The 23,082-nt window shown below is 46.0% G+C and overlaps 3 protein-coding genes across 4 annotated transcripts in view; 1 reads left to right on the plus strand and 2 right to left on the minus strand.

The window, feature by feature from the left end:
- The window catches only part of LOC105698044 (plexin-A4), a 119,233-nt gene extending 108,187 nt beyond the window's left edge, over positions 1-11,046 (plus strand). Inside the window, exons 5-12 of the mRNA XM_012421903.1 lie at positions 1,926-2,657; positions 2,730-2,855; positions 2,936-5,076; positions 5,151-5,364; positions 5,444-5,627; positions 5,733-6,443; positions 6,529-6,674; positions 6,905-11,046. Of these exons, the coding sequence (XP_012277326.1) occupies positions 1,926-2,657; positions 2,730-2,855; positions 2,936-5,076; positions 5,151-5,364; positions 5,444-5,627; positions 5,733-6,443; positions 6,529-6,674; positions 6,905-7,081 (4,431 nt within the window). The 3' untranslated portion in view covers positions 7,082-11,046. The remainder of the gene's footprint in view (positions 1-1,925; positions 2,658-2,729; positions 2,856-2,935; positions 5,077-5,150; positions 5,365-5,443; positions 5,628-5,732; positions 6,444-6,528; positions 6,675-6,904) is intronic.
- Positions 11,047-11,468: 422 nt separating this feature from the next.
- Positions 11,469-16,465, minus strand: LOC105698045 (Niemann-Pick C1 protein). Of its 2 annotated transcripts, XM_012421904.1 has the most exons (10): positions 16,313-16,465; positions 16,064-16,228; positions 15,737-15,983; positions 15,396-15,475; positions 14,869-15,316; positions 14,387-14,632; positions 14,011-14,313; positions 13,383-13,947; positions 12,827-13,309; positions 11,469-12,748 (listed from the first exon to the last, which is right to left on the minus strand). In XM_012421904.1, exons 2-10 carry the CDS (start codon positions 16,162-16,164, stop codon positions 12,348-12,350), a joined length of 2,874 nt encoding a protein of 957 aa, XP_012277327.1. In that variant the 5' UTR covers positions 16,165-16,228; positions 16,313-16,465; the 3' UTR covers positions 11,469-12,347. The 2 variants fall into 2 exon arrangements, with proteins under 2 accessions (XP_012277327.1, XP_012277328.1); XM_012421905.1 differs by lacking the exons at positions 16,064-16,228; positions 16,313-16,465 and having other exon boundaries at positions 15,396-15,656; positions 15,737-15,825.
- An 851-nt stretch (positions 16,466-17,316) lies between these two features.
- On the minus strand, positions 17,317-22,331 carry LOC105697875 (neprilysin-4). The gene is made up of 18 exons (XM_012421606.2): positions 22,312-22,331; positions 22,080-22,224; positions 21,173-21,422; positions 20,988-21,071; positions 20,590-20,852; positions 20,316-20,513; positions 20,140-20,253; positions 19,879-20,020; positions 19,629-19,746; positions 19,429-19,519; positions 19,174-19,350; positions 18,989-19,089; positions 18,809-18,867; positions 18,682-18,733; positions 18,527-18,594; positions 18,300-18,445; positions 17,918-18,079; positions 17,317-17,599 (listed from the first exon to the last, which is right to left on the minus strand). The coding sequence occupies exons 1-18, from the start codon at positions 22,329-22,331 to the stop codon at positions 17,423-17,425; spliced, it is 2,367 nt and encodes a 788-aa protein (XP_012277029.1). The 3' UTR covers positions 17,317-17,422.
- Positions 22,332-23,082: the final 751 nt, after the last annotated feature.

Consider the following 23,082-nt stretch of genomic DNA (forward strand, 5'->3'; position numbering starts at 1 on the left):
TATGGACCGAATTATTTCAAACCGTTCGTAATTAATTATTAATGTCAATTCACTTGCGAAACGACCTCGAGGTACCTATCTCTTCGTGTACCTTGGAGGATATATACGCCTCTTTCTAACACCGTTGATACCAGATCCGCGAGAGAGACATTAATGTCCGCCAGTACACCTCGGTGTACAGTGGTGGACGTTAATTCCTTCCCATGACGCATTGGTGACGCTACCTGCAGGGTAGACATTCATGCCCGCCAGTGTACCCTGGTGTACATTGGCGGACATTAATGCCTTCCCATGATGCATCAGACATTCAGGTCCGCCACGGTACGAGATCACAGAGGGATGCGATGTACCAACACGTGGGGAGCGCGGTCACCGACCAGCTCCTTGTAGAAGCGACCCCGGGACGCCGTGATTAGGCCTTTTTACGAATCGCCGGCCGATCCCGGTACTTACTGGCTGACGCATCGCGAATCGAAGCAAACCGCTCCTCGGCAATTAAGTCATCGGGTGGCAGTCTTTACGACTTTACATAAATATCTTCGTCCCGAGTTCCGTAACGACGACAGGCTGCTTCCTTTCGCCCGCGAGAGGGCGCAAAGGAGGGCCGTGTTACTTGGCGTGGCGTCGTCGTCGTCGCTTGTTTCTCGGCTAACAAGCAACGTCCAGCTACCGATAACGAATCCATGCACCGCGTCGCACCGAGGTGCACTTTGTATGTCGCAATTGGACGAGAGAGGAGCACGGAGTTTAACGTTATTCGATTCTGGAATTCGGAATTTTTCTCCTCCCCTCGCTCTTTTTCATTTTTTTTCTTTCCTTTATTTTTATACATTAAATTCATTATTTGCGAGTGACTTGATTGCGAGCGTGATTGGGCGAACGAGCGCCGCTGCTGTAACGGGAGGAACACGGTAATCGCGGTAGTGATCGCATTTCCCAAATGCGAGCCGTTTGCCCCGAAAATAATGGAATTATTTATGCAGGGGTGAAGGGCTTGCCTACCGCTCGTATTATTCCTAGCCGGCGCGGAATCGCGCTCGTTTATTTCGCCCGGACGAAATTCACGCGATTAAGTTACAGGGCCCGAGCTTATGCGCTGGTCGCGCCGAAATGTAAGTTTCATTTTCGTCAAATTGTAATCCCGCGAGGTGAATTCCGCGACCCCCTGTGTACGAGTCGGATCGAATACCCGATGGCACGCCTCCCCGCTCTCGAATCGCTCGCGGATTATTCCCGATGATCCTCAATTTTCCAACGATTTTCCGCCTTCTTCCTCCCCCGTTTGCATTTGCCGAATCGTGCCCTGCGAGGTCGAATCGCGGCCGAATGAATTTCCATGCCCCTCCGAAATCGATCCCCGACCTGGTTGAAAGAAATCCTGCAATTTTATGACCTCCTTCTGCCAGTTTCAATTAACAATTCGTAACACCCGTTAAAGATTCGCTACGTAAATGCGTTAATTCCCATATTTAATTCTAAATAATTATGACGGGATGTTGCATGATCATGAACTCACCTGGTTCATGATAAATGTGTAGTAATCCATGGTTAAGGGCGGCGTGAAAATCGCGTCAAAGAAGTCTCGTTTATGAAATATTTCTCCGACCTGGATGTACCGAATAGTCTAAAGTTTTACAACGTGAGGGTGGATGCTGCGAGGAAGGTGAAATTTCCGTGAGATTTCAATTTTTTTCTTCAAGAACTGCTTTATAAAGATTATTAAGTCTTTGTAACGAAACAATGAAATGTTATGGGTGCCAGGACTTTTCTCATAGCCTCTACGTTCACGCTGTAAATTGAGGCAACGGATTTATAATTTTACTAGAATGAATGTACTAAAAATTAGTATTTTATGATAATTTTTAAAATTTGTACGTAACGTCACTTACCCGTTACCCTGACGATATTTCATATTTTACATGCAGGTCGTCGTAGAGAGCTCATCGTCAGCTCTGAAGTACGGGGAACTGGAAATCGACCCAGGATCCCCGGTGAACCCTGACCTGCTCTTCGACACGCAGCTGATGCACCTCTACGTCCTGACGGAGAAGAAGGTGTCGAAGGTCAAGGTGCAGGAGTGCTCGGTGTACAAGACTTGTCTGGAGTGCCTGGGCGCCAAGGACCCGTACTGTGGCTGGTGTTCCCTGGAGAACAAGTGCAACCTGCGCAGCGACTGCCAGGACGCCGCAAAGGATCCTTTGTATTGGATCTCCTACAAGAGCGGGAGATGCACGACCATAGCGACGGTCGTGCCGGAGCAACTTCAGCGAACCACTGCCAGGACCCTGGAACTGATGATAGAGAACCTGCCGACCCTGAAGGGCCAGTTCCTGTGTGCCTTCTCCGCCCTCGACAAGACGCTTATCACCAACGCCTCGAGGAAAGCCTATGGCGTTAACTGCACGACCCCTCGGACAGACCTGCTGCCCAGCATCCCACCAGGTCACCACCACTTCATCGCCAAGCTATCCGTCAGGATGACCAACGGGCCCGACCTCGTCGCCACCAACTTCACCTTCTTCGACTGCAACACCTACAGCTCCTGCACGCGATGCGTGTCTTCCGACTTCCCCTGCGACTGGTGCGTCGACGGACATCGCTGCACCCACGACACCGCCGAGAACTGTCGGAACGACATCCTGGTGACTGGCGTGAGCGTGAGTATCAGATGATAAGACACTTACGATGGTCTCTTTGTACATCTTAAACGAGCTTTGCTTCCTTTGCAGAGAATGGGTCCGAGCTACCGCAGCGGACCTGGGTTCTGTCCCACCATCAACGCCACGGACTCGGAGGAGATCCTGGTGTCTTCCGGAATTAAGAAGGTCATCCGAGTGAAGGTGCACATCATCGGAGTAAGTGGCATCCTGGATGAGGGGGAAGGGGTTGAGTTCTTCCGGAAGTGTTTGTTTTCTAAACGACTTCCTCGTTTCAGCAATTCATCGTGCAGACCAGGTTCGTCTGCCAGTTCAACATCGAGGGTCGGGTGACCAGCGTGAACGCCCAGCTGCTCGCGGATACGATTTACTGCGACGAGACCGAGTTCTCCTACACGTCCAGGGCCCCGAACATCACCGTGCCTTTCGCCGTGATCTGGGGAGGGTCCAAGCCCCTGGATAACCCAGACAACATCCACGTGGTGATATACAGGTGCCGGGACATGGCGGACAATTGCGGCATGTGTTTGGCCTTGGCCCAGAAATACGGATGCGGCTGGTGTCAGAGCTCGGCCAGGTGCGAGGTGAGGGACCAGTGCGACCGGGGCATCGACGTCTGGCTGAACAGGAACCGGACCTGTCCTAACCCTGTGATCGAGTCCTTCGAACCGATGGTCGGTCCCTGGGACGGCAAGACCAACGTCACCATTCGCGGCATCAACCTGGGGAAATCGTTCAACGACATTTACAGCGGAATCTCGGTCGCGGGTATGGCCTGCAGTCCCTACCAGGAGCTCTACGTCCGGACCAAGGAGATCGTCTGCATGATCGACGGCCCTGGTGACGGCAGATTTCGCAGCGGACCGGTCATCGTCAACATAGAAGACTACCGAGGTCAGTCGGAGTACAACTTTGAGTTCGTCGACCCCCAGATTACCTCGTTCTCCCCGAAGTACGGCCCCCTGAGCGGCGGCACCATAGTCAAGATCATTGGCAAGTACATGAACGCCGGTAGCAAGATCGAGGCCTTGATCGAGAAGCTGCCCTGCTCGATCATCAGCGCCGAGGCCACCGAGGCACTGTGCATGACCAGCGCCAGTCATCGGAAGCTGAAGAGCAAGCTGACCATGAGCTTCGACGGGGGTAACCGGACTTGCGACGACTACTTCGAGTACGTCGACGACCCGACCATCGAGAGCATCTCAAGCGGGGTCGCCAGCCAGATAAAGGTCCCCAAGGGCATCCCCGTGGGCGGCATCAGAATATCCGTGACCGGGAAGAACCTCGCCTACATACAGAACCCACAGATGTACGTGTACTATGACGAGAAGATGTTCGTGTCCCAGTGCGTCGTCCTCAGCCAGACCAACATGGTGTGCCGGTCGCCCACCATCGAGGTGCCGGAAAACGTCGAGCTGGGCGACGAGAGGCCTCTCCCGCTGGAGTACGGTTTCCGGATGGACAATGTCACCAGCGTGCGGAATCTCTCCCAACACGGGTTCAACCACTTCCTTCTCTATCCGAACCCCGTGTACAAGGTCTTCGACGAGGAGATCAAGTACTACAAGAACGACTACCTCACCATCAATGGCCAACACCTGGACCGCGCCTGCCAGGAGTCCGACGTGGTCGTGCAAATCGGGAACGCGTTTTGCAACGTGACCTCTCTCTCGCGCCAGCAGCTGACTTGTAAACCACCCTTGACCCAACCGCCGGCTTTGGACGCCGAGGGGATGCCGAATCGACAGGAACTTCCCGAAGTCATCGTCATAGTTGGAGGTACTTTGCGGTATTCCATCGGGAAGCTGAGTTACGCCCTGCCGGCCGGGCTTAACGGCCCTCTCTCCAAGCCAGTCCTCATCGGCGTCATCGCTGCCATCGTCGTGCTCGTCCTCGTCTTTATCGCCTTCCTGATCGCCTACAAACGAAAGTCAACCGAGAACAACAGGGTCCTGAAGAACATGCAGGAGCAGATGGACATCCTGGAACTGAGGGTCGCCGCTGAGTGCAAGGAAGCGTTCGCCGAATTGCAGACCGAGATGACTGACCTTACCGGCGACCTCACCAGTGGAGGGATTCCCTTCCTGGACTATCGCACCTACGCCATGGAGATCCTGTTCCCCAACGTGTCGAACCACGTCGTGCTCCAGTGGGACCGACCCGAGCTGGCGCGCAAGGAGAAGGGCCTGCGCCTCTTCGGGCAGCTCATCATGAACAAGACCTTCCTTCTGCTCTTCGTCAGGACCTTGGAGAGCAACCGGTACTTCTCGATGAGGGACCGGGTTAATGTGGCGAGCCTCATCATGGTCACCTTGCAGAGCAAGATGGAATACTGCACCGACATCCTGAAGACCCTTCTCGCGGAGCTCATCGAGAAATGCATGGAAGGGAAGAGCCACCCGAAGCTGCTGCTCAGGCGGTAGGTGTATTTCGACCTTTCTCTTAATTTTATTCTTTGAACTTGGGCTTACCCTTCTTCGTCCTTTTCTTCAGGACGGAAAGCGTCGCCGAGAAGATGCTGTCGGCCTGGTTCACTTTCCTGCTGTACAAGTTCATGCGAGAGTGCGCCGGGGAACCTCTCTACATGCTCTTCCGAGCGATGAAGCAGCAGGTTGACAAGGGGCCCGTCGACGCTATCACCTCGGAGGCCAGGTACTCCCTCTCGGAAGAAAAGCTGATCAGGCAGTCGATAGACTTTAAGCCGATGGTAAGAGTTTCTTACGATCTCCCGAATCGTATCCCACCTCTCGTTGGCTCGACTTTGTCATCTCAACTCTCTTCCGCAGACTGTCTACGTATCGATCTCCCAGCAGAACATCTTCGTTGGCGCCCTGGACCCGAACACGGAGAACGTTCCGGTGAAGGTCCTCGACTGCGACACCATATCTCAAGTCAAGGAGAAGGCTCTCGACACCATCTACAGGTCCACGCCGTACAGCCAGCGACCTAAAAAGGAGGACCTCGATCTTGGTAAGTCATGTATCCCTGGATGTTTCTTTTTTTTTTGGAAATTATGGGTGGGTTAGAATTATTTAGAGGAAGGGAAGTTGCATCAACGGTCGGTTTATCTTTCAGAATGGCGAACCGGAGCCTCCGGAAGACTGATCCTCTACGACGAGGACTCGACCACCAAGATGGAGGGTGAATGGAAGAAGAGGAACACCCTGAATCACTACAGGGTACCCGATGGTGCCTCTCTCAGCCTCGTGTCGAAGCAGTCCTCCATCTACAACTTGTCGATCCTTTCCGAGAAGACCGACAAGTCGCACAAGTACGAGACCTTGAATTTGAGCAAGTATAGCTCGGCGAGTCCTCCCTTATCGCGCGCCACGTCGCCCTTGAACCACGACCACGACGGCGGGGTGAAGTGCTGGCACCTGGTCAAGCAACACGACACCGACTCGAAGAAAGAGGGCGAGCGAGGCAACAAGATGGTCTCCGAGATCTACCTGACGAGGTTACTGGCCACCAAGGGCACGCTGCAGAAGTTCGTCGACGACCTCTTCGAGACGATTTTCAGCACGGCCCACAGAGGCTCGGCGTTGCCCCTAGCTATTAAGTACATGTTCGACTTCCTGGACGACCAGGCGCTTCATCACGGCATATCGGACCCCGAGGTGGTCCACACGTGGAAGAGCAACTCCCTTCCCCTGAGGTTTTGGGTGAACCTTATCAAGAACCCGAACTTCGTCTTCGATGTGCACAAGTCCAACATCGTGGACGCGTGCTTCTCCGTCGTGGCGCAGACCTTCATGGATAGCTGCTCCACGTCGGATCACAGACTGGGTAAGACGCCCTCCTTCATCGAGCACGTCCCCCTGGAATTCCAAACTAATTATATTACGCCTCCGGCATCCCTATCCGTTCTCAGGCAAGGACTCTCCGAGTTCGAAGCTGCTCTACGCAAAGGACATTCCAGTGTACAAAGAGTGGGTGGAGCGGTACTACTCGGACATCAAGATCATGCCCGCCATCTCCGATCAGGACATGAACGCCATGCTTGCAGAGGAGTCTAGGGTAAGGCTCTTCTTCCTTGGAGGATGTAGTTAATGGTCTTGGCTGATACTAATCAGGCTAGAATAGATTGAACCGGATTCATTGTTTCTCATAGACGTGACTTCATTTTGGTCATCCCTCATCTGATTAGATTGAGCTGTATCACGTGGCCGTAGTTGTTTATCTCTAACTTTTAACGACTTTATTGTCAATGCAGCGTGCAACGATTCCATTTTTTTTTCCATGTTTAGCTGCACGCGGCGGAGTTCAACCCGAATTCGGCGCTGTACGAGCTGTACACATACGCGGGCAAGTACAACGAGCAGCTGATAGTGACGCTCGACGAGGACGAGTTCTCGAGGAAGCAGCGGCTGGCGTACAAGTTGGAGCAGGTTCACAACATCATGGCGGCGGACGCCAATCCCTGATGCTTCCTGAACTCTAAGCATCCGACTAAACCTTCCCGTCAAGAGTTGCCCTGCTGAGTGTCCCTGTGTTTCCTCAGCGGACGAATCGCCGAGCGTACCGGCCTAGAACGGCTCGTGCATCGAATCGGGTATCGAGTCGGATATCGAGTCGGGTATCGAGTCGGGTATCGAGTCGAGTATCGAGCGTCGGGAGAGCGAGGAGCGTCGCCTGGCCGCAGCTTCGGTTTTCCGCAGTTGCTTCTAAGAATGGCCGCCGGAGGAGCCACTAGCGGCCCGAAAAACTGCACGGCTGCCCCGGGCGACCGGTAACGACTAAATAAACGATTAAATAAATCACTAAGTATATAAATAAATGAATAATTAAACTAAGCAATCGAGCGGATCGAAGGGATATACGTGCCGGGTGGACGTTCGAAAGCCATTCGATGACCCGCGCTCGACGGAGTCTCCTCGAGGGCCGCTGGCTGGCAGGTGTGTGTTAACATCGGGAATCATCACACTCACTACGTAATCTGTAAATACGAAAGGAAACCAAAACCACGATTTATTATAATATAATATTAAATAACGACGCGCCTCTCACACCCCAGCGGCGGGCGCCGTTGTGCAACGCCTCCAAGCGTGAGAGGAGGGAGAGCAAGGGAGAGAGCGCCTGTGTGCACGAAAGAGAGGGAGAGAGAGAGAGAGAGAGAGAGAGAGAGAGAGAGAGATTTGAAATTCGGCGAGATCGCGAGCGAGAGCACGGGCGTGCATTTAAAGGTAATACATAACTTCGAATCAATTACTCGATTAACGATGTTGTACATGTGTAAACGGCCGAGAACACGAGCGCCACCGCGGCGGCCATTTTAACGAAGAAACATTTCCATCCACCGCTACTATAGCCGATCCCCTTCGGGGCTACGAGAGAGAGAGAGAGCGAGTGTGCGGAAGAATGCGTGAGGAAGCGAACGTGGGTGGAAAGAGAGAGTGAGAGAGAGTTGCGAGAGAAAGGAAGCGAGAGCCTGAGAGAACGAGTGCGAGAGAGAGAGAGTCGAGTTTTACGAGTTCTAAGGATTAACATTAACGGTAATTAATTACTTGATATGGGTATATATTATATACACGATGGATGGTGTAACGTCTCGTATGTATATTGCGTGTACATATATATATATTGTCGACGCGTCGCACCGTACGTGTACGTATGTATGTGCACACGCATTACGCGTGGACGCATTTATATGTATGTATATACACGTATAAAACGAAAGAAGAAAAAAAACAGATTCGCGCAATGGAACAGACTGTGTATTAGCTAGTAGGTATTACTCTATGGACTATGGCCCCGTGCGCGTGCGCGCGCGCGCGGCGGCCAGCTCGATGTGACGGTTGTGTTGAGTGTGCGTGCTTCCCTGCCCCCAGCCCCCGCCCCCCTTCCCGCGTGCTCGCGTGCACCCGCGCCTAATTGAACCTGCCACGGTTTTTTCTAGCACTTTTTCCGCGCGTTTTCGCTAGGCCACCCGAGCCGCTCCGGGGGCACTCGCCCCCGTGGGAGGCCCCCGTCGAGGCTCGGCGAGCCGCCACTCGGACGAGGGCCTTCGGTGAGTGCCGACGACGCCAGCGCGCGCGCGGCCCGGCTCGGTACCGTGGCCGACCAATGACGCGCCGGCCGGCGCGGGAACCGACCAATCCCCTTTTGGGATTTTCCAAGATGGCGGCGGGCGCGAGGGCGCGCGAGCCTACCCCGGACTCGTCCCACTACTCCTTCCGCCCGCCTCCTCTGTACCCATCATCTCTCATATGCTTCAACGCCTCCGTCGTCATGTTGTTGTCACTCTTAATTATTGTAATATATAAATAATGATCACTGTTGAGTATTGTCTGATTGTAATACATTGATATTGAATTGATATGAATTGATAATCATTGATCGACGTAACATTACTCCGTGGGTGTAGTCGTGTAGTCTGCGAGCGTGTGAGAGTAGTGATGGGCGTCGAGACGCTTCGGATCGCTTCGAATGTTCGGGTACGAGTCCGAGTCACCTCGGGTACCGTTCGAATCGAGGAAGTCGCGAATGGTCCTCGATCGACTCCGATTTCCCCGCACGTGGATAACTCTCTTATCTACATATCCGATTGTATGGAGGTACAGACGATAAACGTTCATTGATTTTCGACGACTCGCGACATCTTTCTTGGAATGTCGAACCGATGGAAATTGAGGGACGCGCTCGATATCACGCGTTGGCGTCGCGTTCGAGTTTATGTTAAAATTCGTTGACTTTTGGCGATTTCGAGATTTCGAGCGATATGCGAAGCGGCTCGGGTATTTAAATCTATTGTTTGGAAACCCAAGTCAGACTCAAATGCTCATCACTACGTGTGAGGCGACGGGGGCGACCCTTCCGACAAGGTTCGACTTTTTCGGATTTGGAATTGAGGATGGTTGTTAAGTTGCACCGAACTCGCGGCGCGGAACCTCGACGGAAGAGCCGGCTCTATGGGCTGGATTCGTAGTCGCTTTTTGGAAAAAAGATCTCTCTCGGTGTGCGTCGAAGGTCGGCGTCGTTTGTCCACGGAGGAGCTAATCACCAAGAGTGCCACACTAGAGGCCTGATTTGGGATTAGTTGGCCTATCGCTTACGTCACTCGATGGCATCGGCTTATCCTTGGCAATTCATTGATAACTAATCAGGGACATCCCTGAGTCTTTCTCATGCTTCCTTGTATCCGAGGATCGACTACGAACTCAGTCTTGGCAATCGTTCCCTAATTAACGTTGACGTGAGAAGTGCTTATCACATATATGACGCACTTTGACTTGCCTATTTGAAGTTAAAGTTGAATCGAGGTCAATTCGTCGAATAGTTCTCGTCCAGATAACTGGCAGAATCACCAAACTGATCCAGAACGTTATCATAAATCTAAACGCTTTCTTGGGAGCTTCAGATGGGAAAATCAAAGTCCGTGGATGTGTTTCATCGGGGTATCGAAATTTTCCCTGATCAGAGTTCACTTTTTTTTTTTTCCTACCAATTTACGTTCCCTGAAAGTCGAAGGTGCTCCCAGGGAAGGAAATTGCACTTCTCGCGTTTAATTGAAATTCGGGAAGGACGAAGTCGCAGGGCGAATCGGGGTGAATGCTCGACTGGATGTCCCGTGCGTCAATTCGATGTGCAATCGCCCGTACGGAGAAAGTATTTATTGCTCAAAAAAGTAATCGAAAGCTTATGGGAGGACGGGAGAGATTCGGATAGGCACGGAGAAGATAGGCAGGTGGATTCAGGGGAGGCTCTGATAGGACGATTTCAAAATACGACGAATTTTCGGAGTTCTTTCGGGGAATCGACTCTCGCGATGCAGCGACGCAAGAAAGACGAGAATCCTTAGCTATTATATTAACCTATCTATTTTTTATCGAGTGACAGGCGTTATCTTTCATTTGATAAATCGCTACACTTTTAATATGTATATTTGCTATATTTTCCTTTCGTATCGCAACCTACATCACAGGTAATCGAAGCGAAGAATGATTCGATTAGGATGTAACGATGCCGAAGCTCGGCGAGACCAAGTATATACATTGCAATTAGACATGTACGTTCCATGCCCTGCTAGACATTTTCTATACAGATCAAGGTAAGCGAGGCTGTTGAGAAAACGTTTTAGGCAGATATTTACTCGGCGGTTAGTGAGTTCGGGGTGAGACCACTAAGGATCCAGTGAATTTGCGCATAATATGCTCGACGAGACAGCTCGGCTTAACATTTCTTGACTTGTAAATGAGAATCTTCCGCAGGACGGTCTCCCGAGGCTTCTGCAACACTTACATTCGGTCACTGTGTTGCCATATTATTTTTTTGAAACTCATGTGTTGCATCACAGACAAAGCGAATAATGGCATATTGTATATAATGTGTATAATGTCTTGTCAATTGATTATTTTATTCTTATTAAAAGATTCCTATGTAAAACTGGAAATGTCGGAAATATTACTGTGGATGATTTAAGAGTCTGGTACGTCGTTTCGTGTCTATTTCTTTTCTTTTCTTTTTTGTCGTCTACACGTGCACTCGGGTCGACAGGTGTATACAGACATTCGTGAATTTCTTGTCTTGACTTGCTCGTCATTCTGAGGTGTCCGAAACGCATTTGGAGCGCCCTAAGTAAAGAAAAAGAGAGAACGTTGTATACGGCTTTTGTATAAACTATATCGAATATGGTTTATATACTTCATGTAATATCCGATATGCAGTTTATAAATAATCCGTGTTTGAATTTTTTACTTGGGCTTTTCATTTCGACATCGACTCGCAGCTCTGACGGAATCATGTTTCTGTTTCTTTTTTGTTTTTTTTTTAGCCGTATAATTTCTAGGAGCAAGAATCGATAGCCGGCTTGCCGATCATTTTTGGCATACATTCGTTACCGAGGTGCTCGGCTTACATCTTCGAATATTTTCTGAGGAAAATGAGATTTTTTCCTCACTTGGAAAAAGAGAGCAAGGTAGAAACAACACGGTAGAGAAATGCGAATATATAGACATCTGGAATTCCCAGACAGATCTTTTCGTTTGCCATGTACATTATTGGACGGACACGTTTATCTTGTGAAAAAAATGAATATTATTTGCTCGTGGATGACTAAAACGATCGAATACCCTAACTCTAAAGTAAACCCGACTGAAGTGGTTGAGAATTGGCAGCGTATTCGATACTTTGCATATCATGGATAAATTGAAATACAATTACGGTGTCTTACCTAAGCATTCTTAAATCAGGCTGGTTCCAAGCCGAATATATATTTACCTTTTGGGCCTTTCAAAATCTATTTTGAATAGCAGAAAACGTAATCTAATTTTTATCATCCTTCAGAAGTCCACCATATGATCGTCAGCTGATCTCGAACGAATTGAAAGAAAATTGCGCAGAGAACAGGACCAAGCAGCGATGAGTACGATTAAACGATAGAAATTGTTGAAAACTCGACGATTCTTGCTCGAGTGCGCATCCGACACGATAACGTTACGTTCACGGATGTCATGTTCCTTTCCGATCTTAACGATTGAATGATAGTATCAATGTCGGTTCGCGGCCGATCTAGCCACGTTATTTTGTACTTGTTTTTTATCTCATATAAATATAAGTACTGCGTTTTAAGTTATCCGACCTTTTATTTTTGTATAAATGTGTGATCGATATTACGGATAGTGTAATAATTTTGTATGTTTATTGAACCAAAAATAAATATTATTGATAATTAATCCGGGAATGGTCGGTTAATTAGCTTTCTGGAACGGTACGTAAAGGGGACCTCACCTCAGGGTCTAAATCCTCAGGTGAGCCCTCGCGTTTTTGGCCTCGGTCTTCCTTGTGAAGGCTCCGAGGACCCAAGGTACTTAACACTACTGGCAAGAGAAATAGTCCATGCCATAAACCGAATACTACAACTAGGACGAATATTTTGAAGAAGGCACGAAATACGTAGGCTTGCGAAAAAGACAGCAATGATAGCGCCAGCAACGTGGAACCAGCTCCAAAAATGACTGCCGCTCCGATGTGTCTTACTGCCACCAATGTCCTTGTCTGACGGTCTCGTTTTCCGTCATGTGACGAGGTATTTAGGAAAGCATGGGCTACGTGAGCCGCGTAGTCCACGCTTAATCCAATGGCCAGCTCTAGACCTGGGTAGAAACACGAAGAAAACATTACTTTTTGACAGTTAATTGGCAGAAGTAGCAGCGAAGGAGGAGTAAACCTACCGATGCAGGATGCAATGTCAATGGTCAGTCCCCAGTAGTACATGAAACCGCAAACGTCGAGAAGCGTTAACAAGACACAGAGGAGTATCCAGAAACACGTTTGCGGTTCGGCAATGAGAATAGCTGTTGTTCCCATTACACATATCAGTGCCAAAACGAGATTGCGTGACACCTCGCGAGAGATTACTTTGTCCGTCACCCAAGTAGCAAAGGCCTTGGCCCAAACCGTAACGAATCCTTCAATTCCGACGTTGGCCACTACTTGTTTCACTTCGTCCATTGCTGGAATCCATTCGTGGGGACCGCTGAACATGTAGAACTTGAAGTCTATACTAGCAATTAGGATTTTTGGCGCTCCTTTACCGCAAGTCAACTTCCTGTCGAACAGGAAATTTCTTTGATACTTGCCGCCATCTCGACTGAAGAGAAATCTTGACAAATAATTGCCGAAGTCCTCTTCGGAGAGATTTTTCGACTTCGCGTCTGAAATGTGGTAGTAAAACCAAATCACAATATTAAGAAGTACATACATATAGTGGAGGTAACTTTATATTACCTTTATTGTAATAAGTCTTGACAAATTTAACAAAATCTAGAGGCCATGGCTCCACTGTTTGTACAAAGGACAGATTTGCCAGGGTCTCCGTAAGAGTAACTATTCGTGGGAGTTCGAACACGTAATCTATGTCTCCCATAACTACGAATCCGACTTGCCCCAACTTAGGATAGTGTAGATTACGCTGGTGAATGTAGTTACTCAGATAGGTATCGTTTGGAAGAAACCAATCAGGATCGAACCATTGTTCCAGATTCAACGAGCCCATGACTCCGAAGGATGCAATGCCAGCTGTCATTAACAGAATTATGATTTTTCCTGGCAGTGTTAAAACTACCTTTGAGTAAATGCAATTCATTATCTTCCATGAGAATTGTCGGTTTTCGTTGATCGCTGTTGGCTCGAAATTACGATGCACTATACAAGGCAATATGCCGTTTTGTTTGGCTTCGATGCGTTTTGCATCTAGGGTGAAAAAACCAACGAAGAAGGTGAGCTGCAGTAGAAAGGTGACGAAAACACCCATCGCTGCGTAAATGCAAAATGATTCCAAGGATGGTAAGATCTGGGCAATTGAAAGAAATATGTGAATTTCTGAATAAATTTTTCATAGGCGTAGAACACATACCGTAGATGCACCGATGATGAAGGCGACGACGTCTGTCAAGGACGTGATTGAAATTGCAGTGCCAGCGTGGCTCAACATCAGGCCAACCCTTTCAGGTAATGGCTTGTTAATGTTACACTTATTGGACAGAACCTGTTTCCAGGAAGCCATCACAACGAACATGTCATCGATTCCTAAGCTCATTAGCATAAACGGCAGTGATGTGTGAACTGGTCCATAAGGCACTCCGATGAGAGAACATACACCTACAGCGATGATAAATGCACCTCCGATGCACAGGAGACCAGCAGTGGTCAGCCAAAACTATTTAATTGAATATTTATTATCTTCATGCATAACAGTTTTATTGTTATGTATTTTATATGCAGCTGCTTACTCGCCATTCCACCCAGTTAAAGTCAGATAAAATCACTTGTACGTAAATTGACATCATAGCGGTACCAGCTATTATCTTGTCCATGTCCTGAAACATGGCAGCCGAACTGACATCACCAAAGCTACGTCCAGCTTCATACCATAATGCCCAGTTTCGACCGGAACTATTCCTCAACTTAATGATTTCTGCATTTATTTCTAGTTCGCGGAGGAAAGCTGATTCCCACGCTAAAACGTTCTCCGTTGCCTGTATCCAATTCAATCGTCAGCATTATATAGTGTAGAAAATTATAATTACGATAATCAGAATTCTTAATCCATTAGATCTCTAGAATTTCGACGTTATTAATACCTGAAAAATTATCATTCATAATTAATTGCAAAGTTTAGATGACGTCAAACAATATCTAATCAACTGTTTTATGTTTCACAACCTGTGGCATTATTGTATTTGATTTGGAACTGGTGGACAACTTACTTTACCCAGTCGGCTGTTCCAATATCATTCCCAATTTTATCCATATTCACGGTAGTGAAATTAACGTGAACCATCCACATTGTTTTAACTGCTTTTGCTGATATTATTCTCCCCGATGAATCTCTAGTTATACCTCCTAGGAGCTCTGCAAAGTTTATTGGATGTCCCAACGTGGGGCTAATACTTTGAGAGTTAAATTTCCATATGATATCATTCTTTGTTTGCTGTGCGATGAAGGTGGAATTGTATTCCCAAATATCGAGAATACTTAAGACTAGACAAGCTGATGGAAAACTGTTGACCATTTCGCAGTAGAGATCACTCGGAGCATGAACTGCAGGTTCAAATTTTGTTTCATTCATTCGAGCCGCTGGCTCTTCGTCAAAAAAATCATCACTAAGAGAATTAGCATTGCGTCTTTCACGTCTTGTAATTTCTGTTATCACAGGTACCCTATGTAAAATATACAATATTAATTCTTTAAGCTTTTTATATTTAATAAGAGATGAAATTTACATATAGAAATACATACTTGAAACATATGTCAGTCCAAGAGATTCTTGGTTCGTCTGACGATTGTGTTGCTAATACACGTTTTGTAATCTCGTTCAGCTAAGAATTAATGATGAGTTATATTTGTGTATATAATCATGATTGTTTATAATTCCACATGAGAATGAATCATGCATGAAGCATAAGTGGATGAATTCTTGTTGTATATTATTTAAAAGGAATGTTGCTTCTAACAACGTGTTCAATTTATTTATTACCTCGATGAAAGCATATTTCAGATCTAAAATTACCCAAATTTTATATATTAATCAAGATCTATGCTGCGGTCATGCAATGTGAGTCCTTTTTAAATGTATATACTTCAACTAAAGCCTGTGGTTGCAAAACGTCGTCTCCTGTAAAGATGGCTGTTTGTACTCGTTGTCCTTCCTCAAAATTTTCCATTATCCAATTAGTGTCACGAACAAAATCTGAATCCGGAGGAACCCAAAGTTTCAAAGGGTTCTTCTCTATTCTGAATCGGAAGAGTCCTCCAAGACAGAGTAAAACTATAAGCGAGCTGCTTATCAGCCATTTTTTTGGCTCGCTGGCAATGTGGAAGCCAAGGCTACAATATCATAAAACCCGTAATTACAAATGGAGGTCAGTGAACCGATAGGATAGTCATCCATTTGTCTGTACACTTACAAATAGTAGAATCTCTCCGCCGCATCTGCAATTCGATTTGGTATATTTTTCAGACCCATCCATGGTGAGCGTCTTCTGTGTGCGTTTTCTTGAATTTCCATTCTTCGTCTACTCTACTTTGATGATCATCATATTGGTCAAGGATACCAATGGACCTTTATTCATCTGATAAAAAGAACAGTTTATAACACGTTGCAAAAACTGAACTTATCTGACAAGGTCAACGGTTAATAGCGAATTTTTACGTACTTTATCATTGAACTGAACCCCACATTCAAATCAACAATTCTCACTGCTGGATAGGTCATTATAATTAGAGATTTTTATTGAAAAGATCACTGGACGGGTTGACATAAGTTGATCTCTCAGCAACCTCAACTGACAGCTGGTCGCCATGTGCAACTGCACTCAATAGTCTTGATGGCGTCGCTAGTTGGCGCCACTGGTGGAGATAACGAAAAAACAAAAAGAGGATCACGTACATTGAAAATTGCGTTTTTTATTACGTGTTATTTTTACCACAGTTTGTTTATATTTGAAATTGACATAGTAAAATATCCGTAACTTTAATTAGGGCACGTTTGGGCTAAGACGATCACGCCTATATTGCGTTAATTTATAAAGAATATTCATTTTTATCCTTGATTCAGGAAAAACCAATATGGCGTAACTACCTGTCACGTGATCAGCATTTGAATCGGTTTAAAGTCCTCCAGGTTTATAAAAAAACCGTCAGCATCTATAAATTTATCATTTACTAGCATGCACTGGCTAGCGAGATTTACAAAGCATCGTCGTCGTGAATAAGAAGTTCATTTAATTACAAGTTCATTGCTCTTATCGAATAACTTCACCGAACGTGACCTTGGGTCAGCAGAGTCATCCATACTCTGGATCGATCGATCAGAACGAGTGAAACTGGGTCGGCTGATCTTTAATCGCAGAGCGGACTACTACTTCATATGTTGGACCATACAGGCAAGGTTAAACGAGGTTAATCTACAACTCATTCGCCAAACTGTACGAGCATAGATAGACGCGTGGAACATGTCCTCCGCCTTGATCCAGTTTCACCTCAAGGAAGTTACGCTTCTATAACTCAAACACCTCAATTACTGCAAATCAAATAGAGGTCAAGAATTAAGGATTCCCCCGGCTCGTAGTATTTTTAAATATTATTTTTCACGGGTAATATAACTATAGAGTTATAGGTAACGCATTTATTTACAGTTAACAGTAGCGATAAGAGTTCGTACAAAATGTCTCGATGTTCATGGAAATGTCATGCGAGTCGTCCCACTGGAATAAGGGCATATGCGATCACCTCTTCTTTATGGAATGTCGCATTTCTTTGGTTCACTACCATAACTTGCATTTCTTCGCGGGATTCATCGTGCTTCCTCTTGGGCATTGGTAAGCCTGGCTGAAGTTCTCAGAGTGGGACAAGATACCAAGAACCCTGAGACGAGCAGGTGCATGGCCGTCCTTCTTCGACAGCAGCGACAGGAACTCCGGACGGATGGATTCACACCAAGACTGGAAAACAACGATTCAAGAAGTTATCCAAGAAAATACCCTGATAAAAATCGATGGAAATTTGCATACATTTTTACACACTTCATAATTTAAGTTTCACATAGAAAAATGTTCAGTGGAAGAATTACAAATTAGAAAATGTATAGATACACTTAACATTGCATATTTACCGTATTGGTGCATTTTTACATTGGTAAATTTAGATGGGCATTTTTATCAGTATAGTTAACCCATCGAGTGGAACTTGCAGAAGACACATAGAAAGAAGTTTTCGAAAGAAGTTCGGCCACGAAATAATTTTCAAGTCTCAGTACTCACGTGTGCGAATGCCAAATAGAAGAGCTGGTCTCCATCGAAAGCTTCAAGACCTGGCAGTTTCAATTCGTTTACAGTCTTAGATTTCCTTTTGTAAGCGTCAAAGGATGCCGCCACACCGGCAGAGTCGGCGATGTTTTCTCCCAGGGTGAGCTTGCCGTTTACCTGGAATTGTACAAGACAAATTAATATATATATTTTAGGGCAATCGCTATCATTAACCCTTTGAACACGGAGCCATTTCGACATTTGGGCGAAATTCGTCTGACCATGCAAGCAATATTGGACCAAACGTCGGGCGCCTTTAGGCGCTCTGAGTAGCCAAAGGGTTAATTAGCACCGATTGACTCTGAAGGAATACCGCTAAAGAGAGTTAGGAACAAACCGTGGTGAATTCGTTGATAGCCTCCAGCTCCTTGATGGGGTATTTGTTGAACTGGTCGATGAAGCATTGTGCTCTCTGGTTGTAGTTATTAATCGTCTGCTGAGGCCACCATGGCACTGAGTTGCCGTTCTTGTCAAATTGGCGACCTGTTTATAGAAGTTGATTTTATAGTACAAGGAAATCTTAATAACGATATTCATGTAAAAGGAGGTGGTCGGGAGACTTACCGACATCGTCGAATCCGTGAGAGATTTCGTGTCCGATTATGGCACCCATGCTACCGAAGATAGCGGGTCTGAAATGGAAATGCAATGCAGTTAGAATGTGAAATGTCGATCAATAAACGCGAGAGTAGATTCTTTCGATTAAGAGATTAACTTACGCAGGAAGACTGGGCTCGTAGAAAGGCAGTTGCATGACTCCAATAGGGAAGGCTGAAAAAAAAAGACGAATATTTATAGCTCAGGAAATTTGACGTCGATGTGCGATATATGGTTGTAAACACTCACTTATGCTGTTGGCAATGTGGTAGTAGAAGGCATTGACATCGATGGGTGGAGCGATCCATCTGGAAGATGAAAAGAAACCATTAGCTTAGGTCGTCTCTATTTCATTATATATAACTTAGAAAAATGTCGTCGCTTCATTTAATGAATGTACTAATGTGATTATTAGAGAAATGCACTCACTCTTCTTTGGTGACAGGTTCGATCAGTTTGTGCAGTTTCTTCTGGATACCGAACTGGATGTAATTAAGAGAATTTTCGAAGTACTGGGATCCAACTTGCAGCTACGAAGAATGTGAGGTCTCGTTTTAGATTTCTGGATCGAAGCGATTGATGTTATGCGTATTAAAAATAAATTTAGTATGTACCCCTGCGTAGTATGCATCAACAGACGCGGGATTGCTGTACCAATCGGGGAAGCCAATGAATTCCTTCATGTTGAAAAGCTTCTCCTGAGCTGCTTTCTTGCTGGTAGGGTCCATCCAAGTAGCGTGAGCGATGTGATCCCCGACAGCCTGTTTGATGTCCTGGATCATCTCCTTGGCCTTTGAACGAACAAAAAGAAATAATTAAATACACATAGCAACTTGTTGCTGTCTTCGGTGCAATTTTTAAGGATCTACCTTGGTCTTAGCGTCGCCGGGGTAGTATTGCTTGATGTACTGGTAGGAGACTGCGTGCACCAGCTGATTCTGAGCAACGCACGTGTACCACCTGAAAATGCGAAAGTGTGTAAACGATCGAGCTGTACATATCTAAGTTTATATTATGCGTACATTTTACTTGCGTCATTGTGAATATCTGTTTAAAGAAAAAATGGTACCTCGGAAGTTGCTGGGTAACGCCATTAAGAGCGGTGTTCATTTGCAGAGCATGAGTAGTGGTCTGGCCAGTCGTGAAGCCCAGCATGCTGCTGATGAAACGCCAGTGGATGTAGTTAACTGCAAAAAGAAATTAAATACCTAATTAATAATGGAGACAAATTTCGAGATTATAATTAAGGCGAGGTGGCGGCGAAGACATCAAGAATTTCGATCGCGATTAGAAACAGCAATAAAAATGTAGGATTTTACTGATGGTTCTGGTCGGTGTCTGGTCGAGGATGCTGGCAAGGTGGGAAATGTAATCCGTCTCGAGAACGAGGATCCTTTCGGAGCTGTCCATGGTGACACCACCGGTTACGAACAACTTCTTGATAGTCTCGAGCCAGTCGATCTGCGAATTAATAAACAATGCAATCACACAATATTCTCATAAGCAAAATTGTAAAACTGTAGACGTAGAAATATTTTCAGAAGAAAATCTTCTATTTTTACAGTGCCATCTCTTCTCACCTGGCTGTTCACGGTTGTAGGGTTGCCACTGTTGAACAACTGTTGCAGCTGTCCGATCGTCATCGGGTTGTAGATACGGCTCAAAATTCTCCTTTGCTCATCAAGTGGCGTAATCTAAAATCGTCAGTCTCATGTAAGTTAATTATCGTTTCAGGGTAATCTCAAAGACAACTGACCTGGGCAAGGCTGATCTCGAAGTTCAACACAGCCTGAGCATCGGCGGCAATTGTTTGGGGATTGACAGCTACTCCTTTGCTCTGAGCGAAAACCATTGCAACGTTCTGCAGATATTGCAGATATCCATTAACTTGTGTAGCGTACTGCCAGCGATTGACCAATATGGCACGAGGCAGCGAGAAGGCGGGTTGATCAAGCTGTGGAAAAAAGGCCAGGAAATTATGTTCCCCGCTTCAATGGCATTTTTCGAAATTTGGACAACTCGTCACTTGCCGACATCACGTAGACGTTCGTGTTCTTTATGTCAGGGGAGACGTCAAGGTTGAAGAGAATGTTGCTTCCGATGAGCTTGGCATAGTAATCGCTGATCGGTTGCCAGTCGGTAGGATTAGAGGCAGTTTGTTGTATCTGGTACGGATATTGGAATGGATATTGGTACGGGTTCACAGCGGCACCTCCACCAGAGGCCATTGGCCAACCTCCGAGTTTGTCCACGTGGGCGAGCACAGGGGCGATGCCTCTAGCATTGATTGCCTCTGTTCAAATGAATGGAACAAAAATTATCGAAAATTATATAACACATTCCGAGATGAAGGATTCTCAATTGATGTAAAAATCTTCTACCATGCGTAGGATAAGATGAAACGGGCAGATTGTAAAGTCGAACTTACGGACATCCATGCAGGATCGGTAGATCTGCTTCGCCGCTTTCACTGCTGTGATGTCGGAAGCTGTGGCTGGGCTCTCCAGAATCTCTGCGAGATAATTTAATTTCAGAATCGGTACGTACGAATGATTTGCCTCTTTTGTTTTCGTACGTCGTTAGAAATCTTTAGAATATATTCAAGATAATTACGGCGGACACGTTTGTCCTTGATAGCCCTAAGTTGGGTGAATTGGTTTACGCTGGTTCCAGTTTGGGGAACCGGATGTCTTTGACGCCATCCACCGCAAGCGTACTCGTAGAAGTCATCGCAAGGATCGACCTGAGTGTTCAAACCGCCCACGATGTTGCTACCTGAAATTAAGAAATTTTTTTTATTAAAACACCACCTCAAATTTCGACAGAATTTTCCTGAAAAGAAGGTGCAAATGGAGCCGTATTTCTATGGGTAGGATTATTGTCAGGAGTTAATGTCACGTGTGAAATAATTTCGAGTTAACTAAACTCGTAATTGAATATTGATCAAAAAGCGTGTCTACCTAAGCGGGCATACATTAATTACGCAGTGGCACGAGCAATGCGTATATTTTGCATGTTGAGAGGTATCTCATTGTTGATCGATTAAATAGAGAAACTGGCGAGGCGTGTTATTGTCGTGCTGCCTTTTACACGAACCTCTTGATGTATGCAAATGAATTGTGCCCGATGAATTAAAGGCAAGTCTTGGCCAATCTCACGCGGGAATAATTACGCGAAATAATGTACTCGGTAAAGGCAGCTATTCACTCGCACGCAGGTACTCCTCGGTGAATGATGTAACAATTGCACGCGCTCAATTATTCATAAGTGGCATCGACACTTGTCAGGAATTTTAAGCGTAATTAATACATATCTATAATGCTGATACGTACCTATAATTTCTATTGCTATTTACGATGTACTTAGATTTTCTTTCTACGTTATTAAAAATTGAACGCGTAGCTATTTTCGAGAGTACTTATTTTAATTTCTCATTTTTTCTTGTAGGATCCTTAAGGTGAAATTTGCGGTACCTACCGAGTTCCTGGCAAGCCTTGGATCTGCAGACGTTTTGAGTTACAGCTCTGAGAGCTGGTCGAGAAATATTGCGGTATCCATAGTTGAAATCTAAGTTTGGCTGGTAGGAATTGTCAAAAGTGGAGGCACCGAGCCATGGTTTGTAGGTCTGTTCGGGTTCAGAGAGACCCAAAGCCACAAGGGAGACTCTGGAAATGTGAAAAGAAAGTTATTAACTTTTTCATGTAAAAAATAAATACTATGGGAAGCTACGAGGTATGCGGTTTTCGACGTACAGCAGAAGAAACCTGAACATGGTTTCGGAAATTGCGAAAAAGAAACAGATCCTTCTGGTTCCTCCCTCGCGATGTGTCGCGACTTTCGACGAGACACTCGGCTTAAAGGATCCATGTCGATATCGACATCTTCTTATACCCAAAATGATCTTCTCATCTTCTGCGGGAGGTATCCAAATTGTTTATCAGTCGACAGCTGAGTGTATTTAGTCCGATCGTTTCGTGTATAATTGGGTAATCGTCCGTTTCATTGAGATGGATCCGATAAAACGGTGGAATGACTCTTTCGAGCCGAGACTTTCGCAGGCCGTTGTTATAATTACACATTTTTCTCCACCTTGCAGCTGAGTGTATTTGATCTGATGTTCTTAGAATAGGCAAATTTCGAATTGATGGATTACTTTTGCGTAACGAATACTTGACGGAATCATCTTTCGGCGAAATTTGTCACTACATTTGTTAAGTATACTCTAAGGTCGATCATGAGCCTTGTACCTATTCTGATGTCGAAAACAACCGATCCATGCTAGCCGATTAGAATGTTTGCCCTCTTCGTTAAAAAAATCATCTCTCCAGGAAATTGTAAAATGATTAATGAAAAATTACTTTTTTTCTATGAAAGGGGAAGAGAGAAGGTAAATCATGTCATCGTGATTCAAACGTCTGTTTCTTATTATAGTATATCTATGCTGTGTTTGCATATAAGTTTGATTTGTAAATATAAAGGACTCGTATCTCAGGTTCATTGAACGAATAAGATTTTCACTTCGG

The sequence above is a fragment of the Orussus abietinus genome, unplaced genomic scaffold (genome assembly GCF_000612105.2).
Source record: "Orussus abietinus isolate OABI.00-Male unplaced genomic scaffold, Oabi_2.0 scaffold1, whole genome shotgun sequence".
Classification (NCBI taxonomy): Eukaryota; Metazoa; Arthropoda; class Insecta; order Hymenoptera; family Orussidae; genus Orussus; species Orussus abietinus.

Coding starts and splice junctions, on each gene's coding strand:
- LOC105698045 (XM_012421904.1), bottom strand. CDS start 16,164: ATGGAAATTCAAGAAAACGCACACAGAAGACGCTCACCATGGATGGGT. Junction 15,476..15,736: donor AACCACAGGCTTTAGTTGAA/GTATATACATTT, acceptor ATTAATTCTTAG/CTGAACGAGATTACAAAACG. Junction 12,749..12,826: donor TGACATTGCATCCTGCATCG/GTAGGTTTACTC, acceptor GTTTCTACCCAG/GTCTAGAGCTGGCCATTGGA.
- LOC105697875 (XM_012421606.2), bottom strand. CDS start 22,331: ATGTTCAGGTTTCTTCTGCT. Junction 21,072..21,172: donor CAAGGACAAACGTGTCCGCC/GTAATTATCTTG, acceptor ATTATCTCGCAG/AGATTCTGGAGAGCCCAGCC. Junction 18,446..18,526: donor TCACGGATTCGACGATGTCG/GTAAGTCTCCCG, acceptor TTCTATAAACAG/GTCGCCAATTTGACAAGAAC.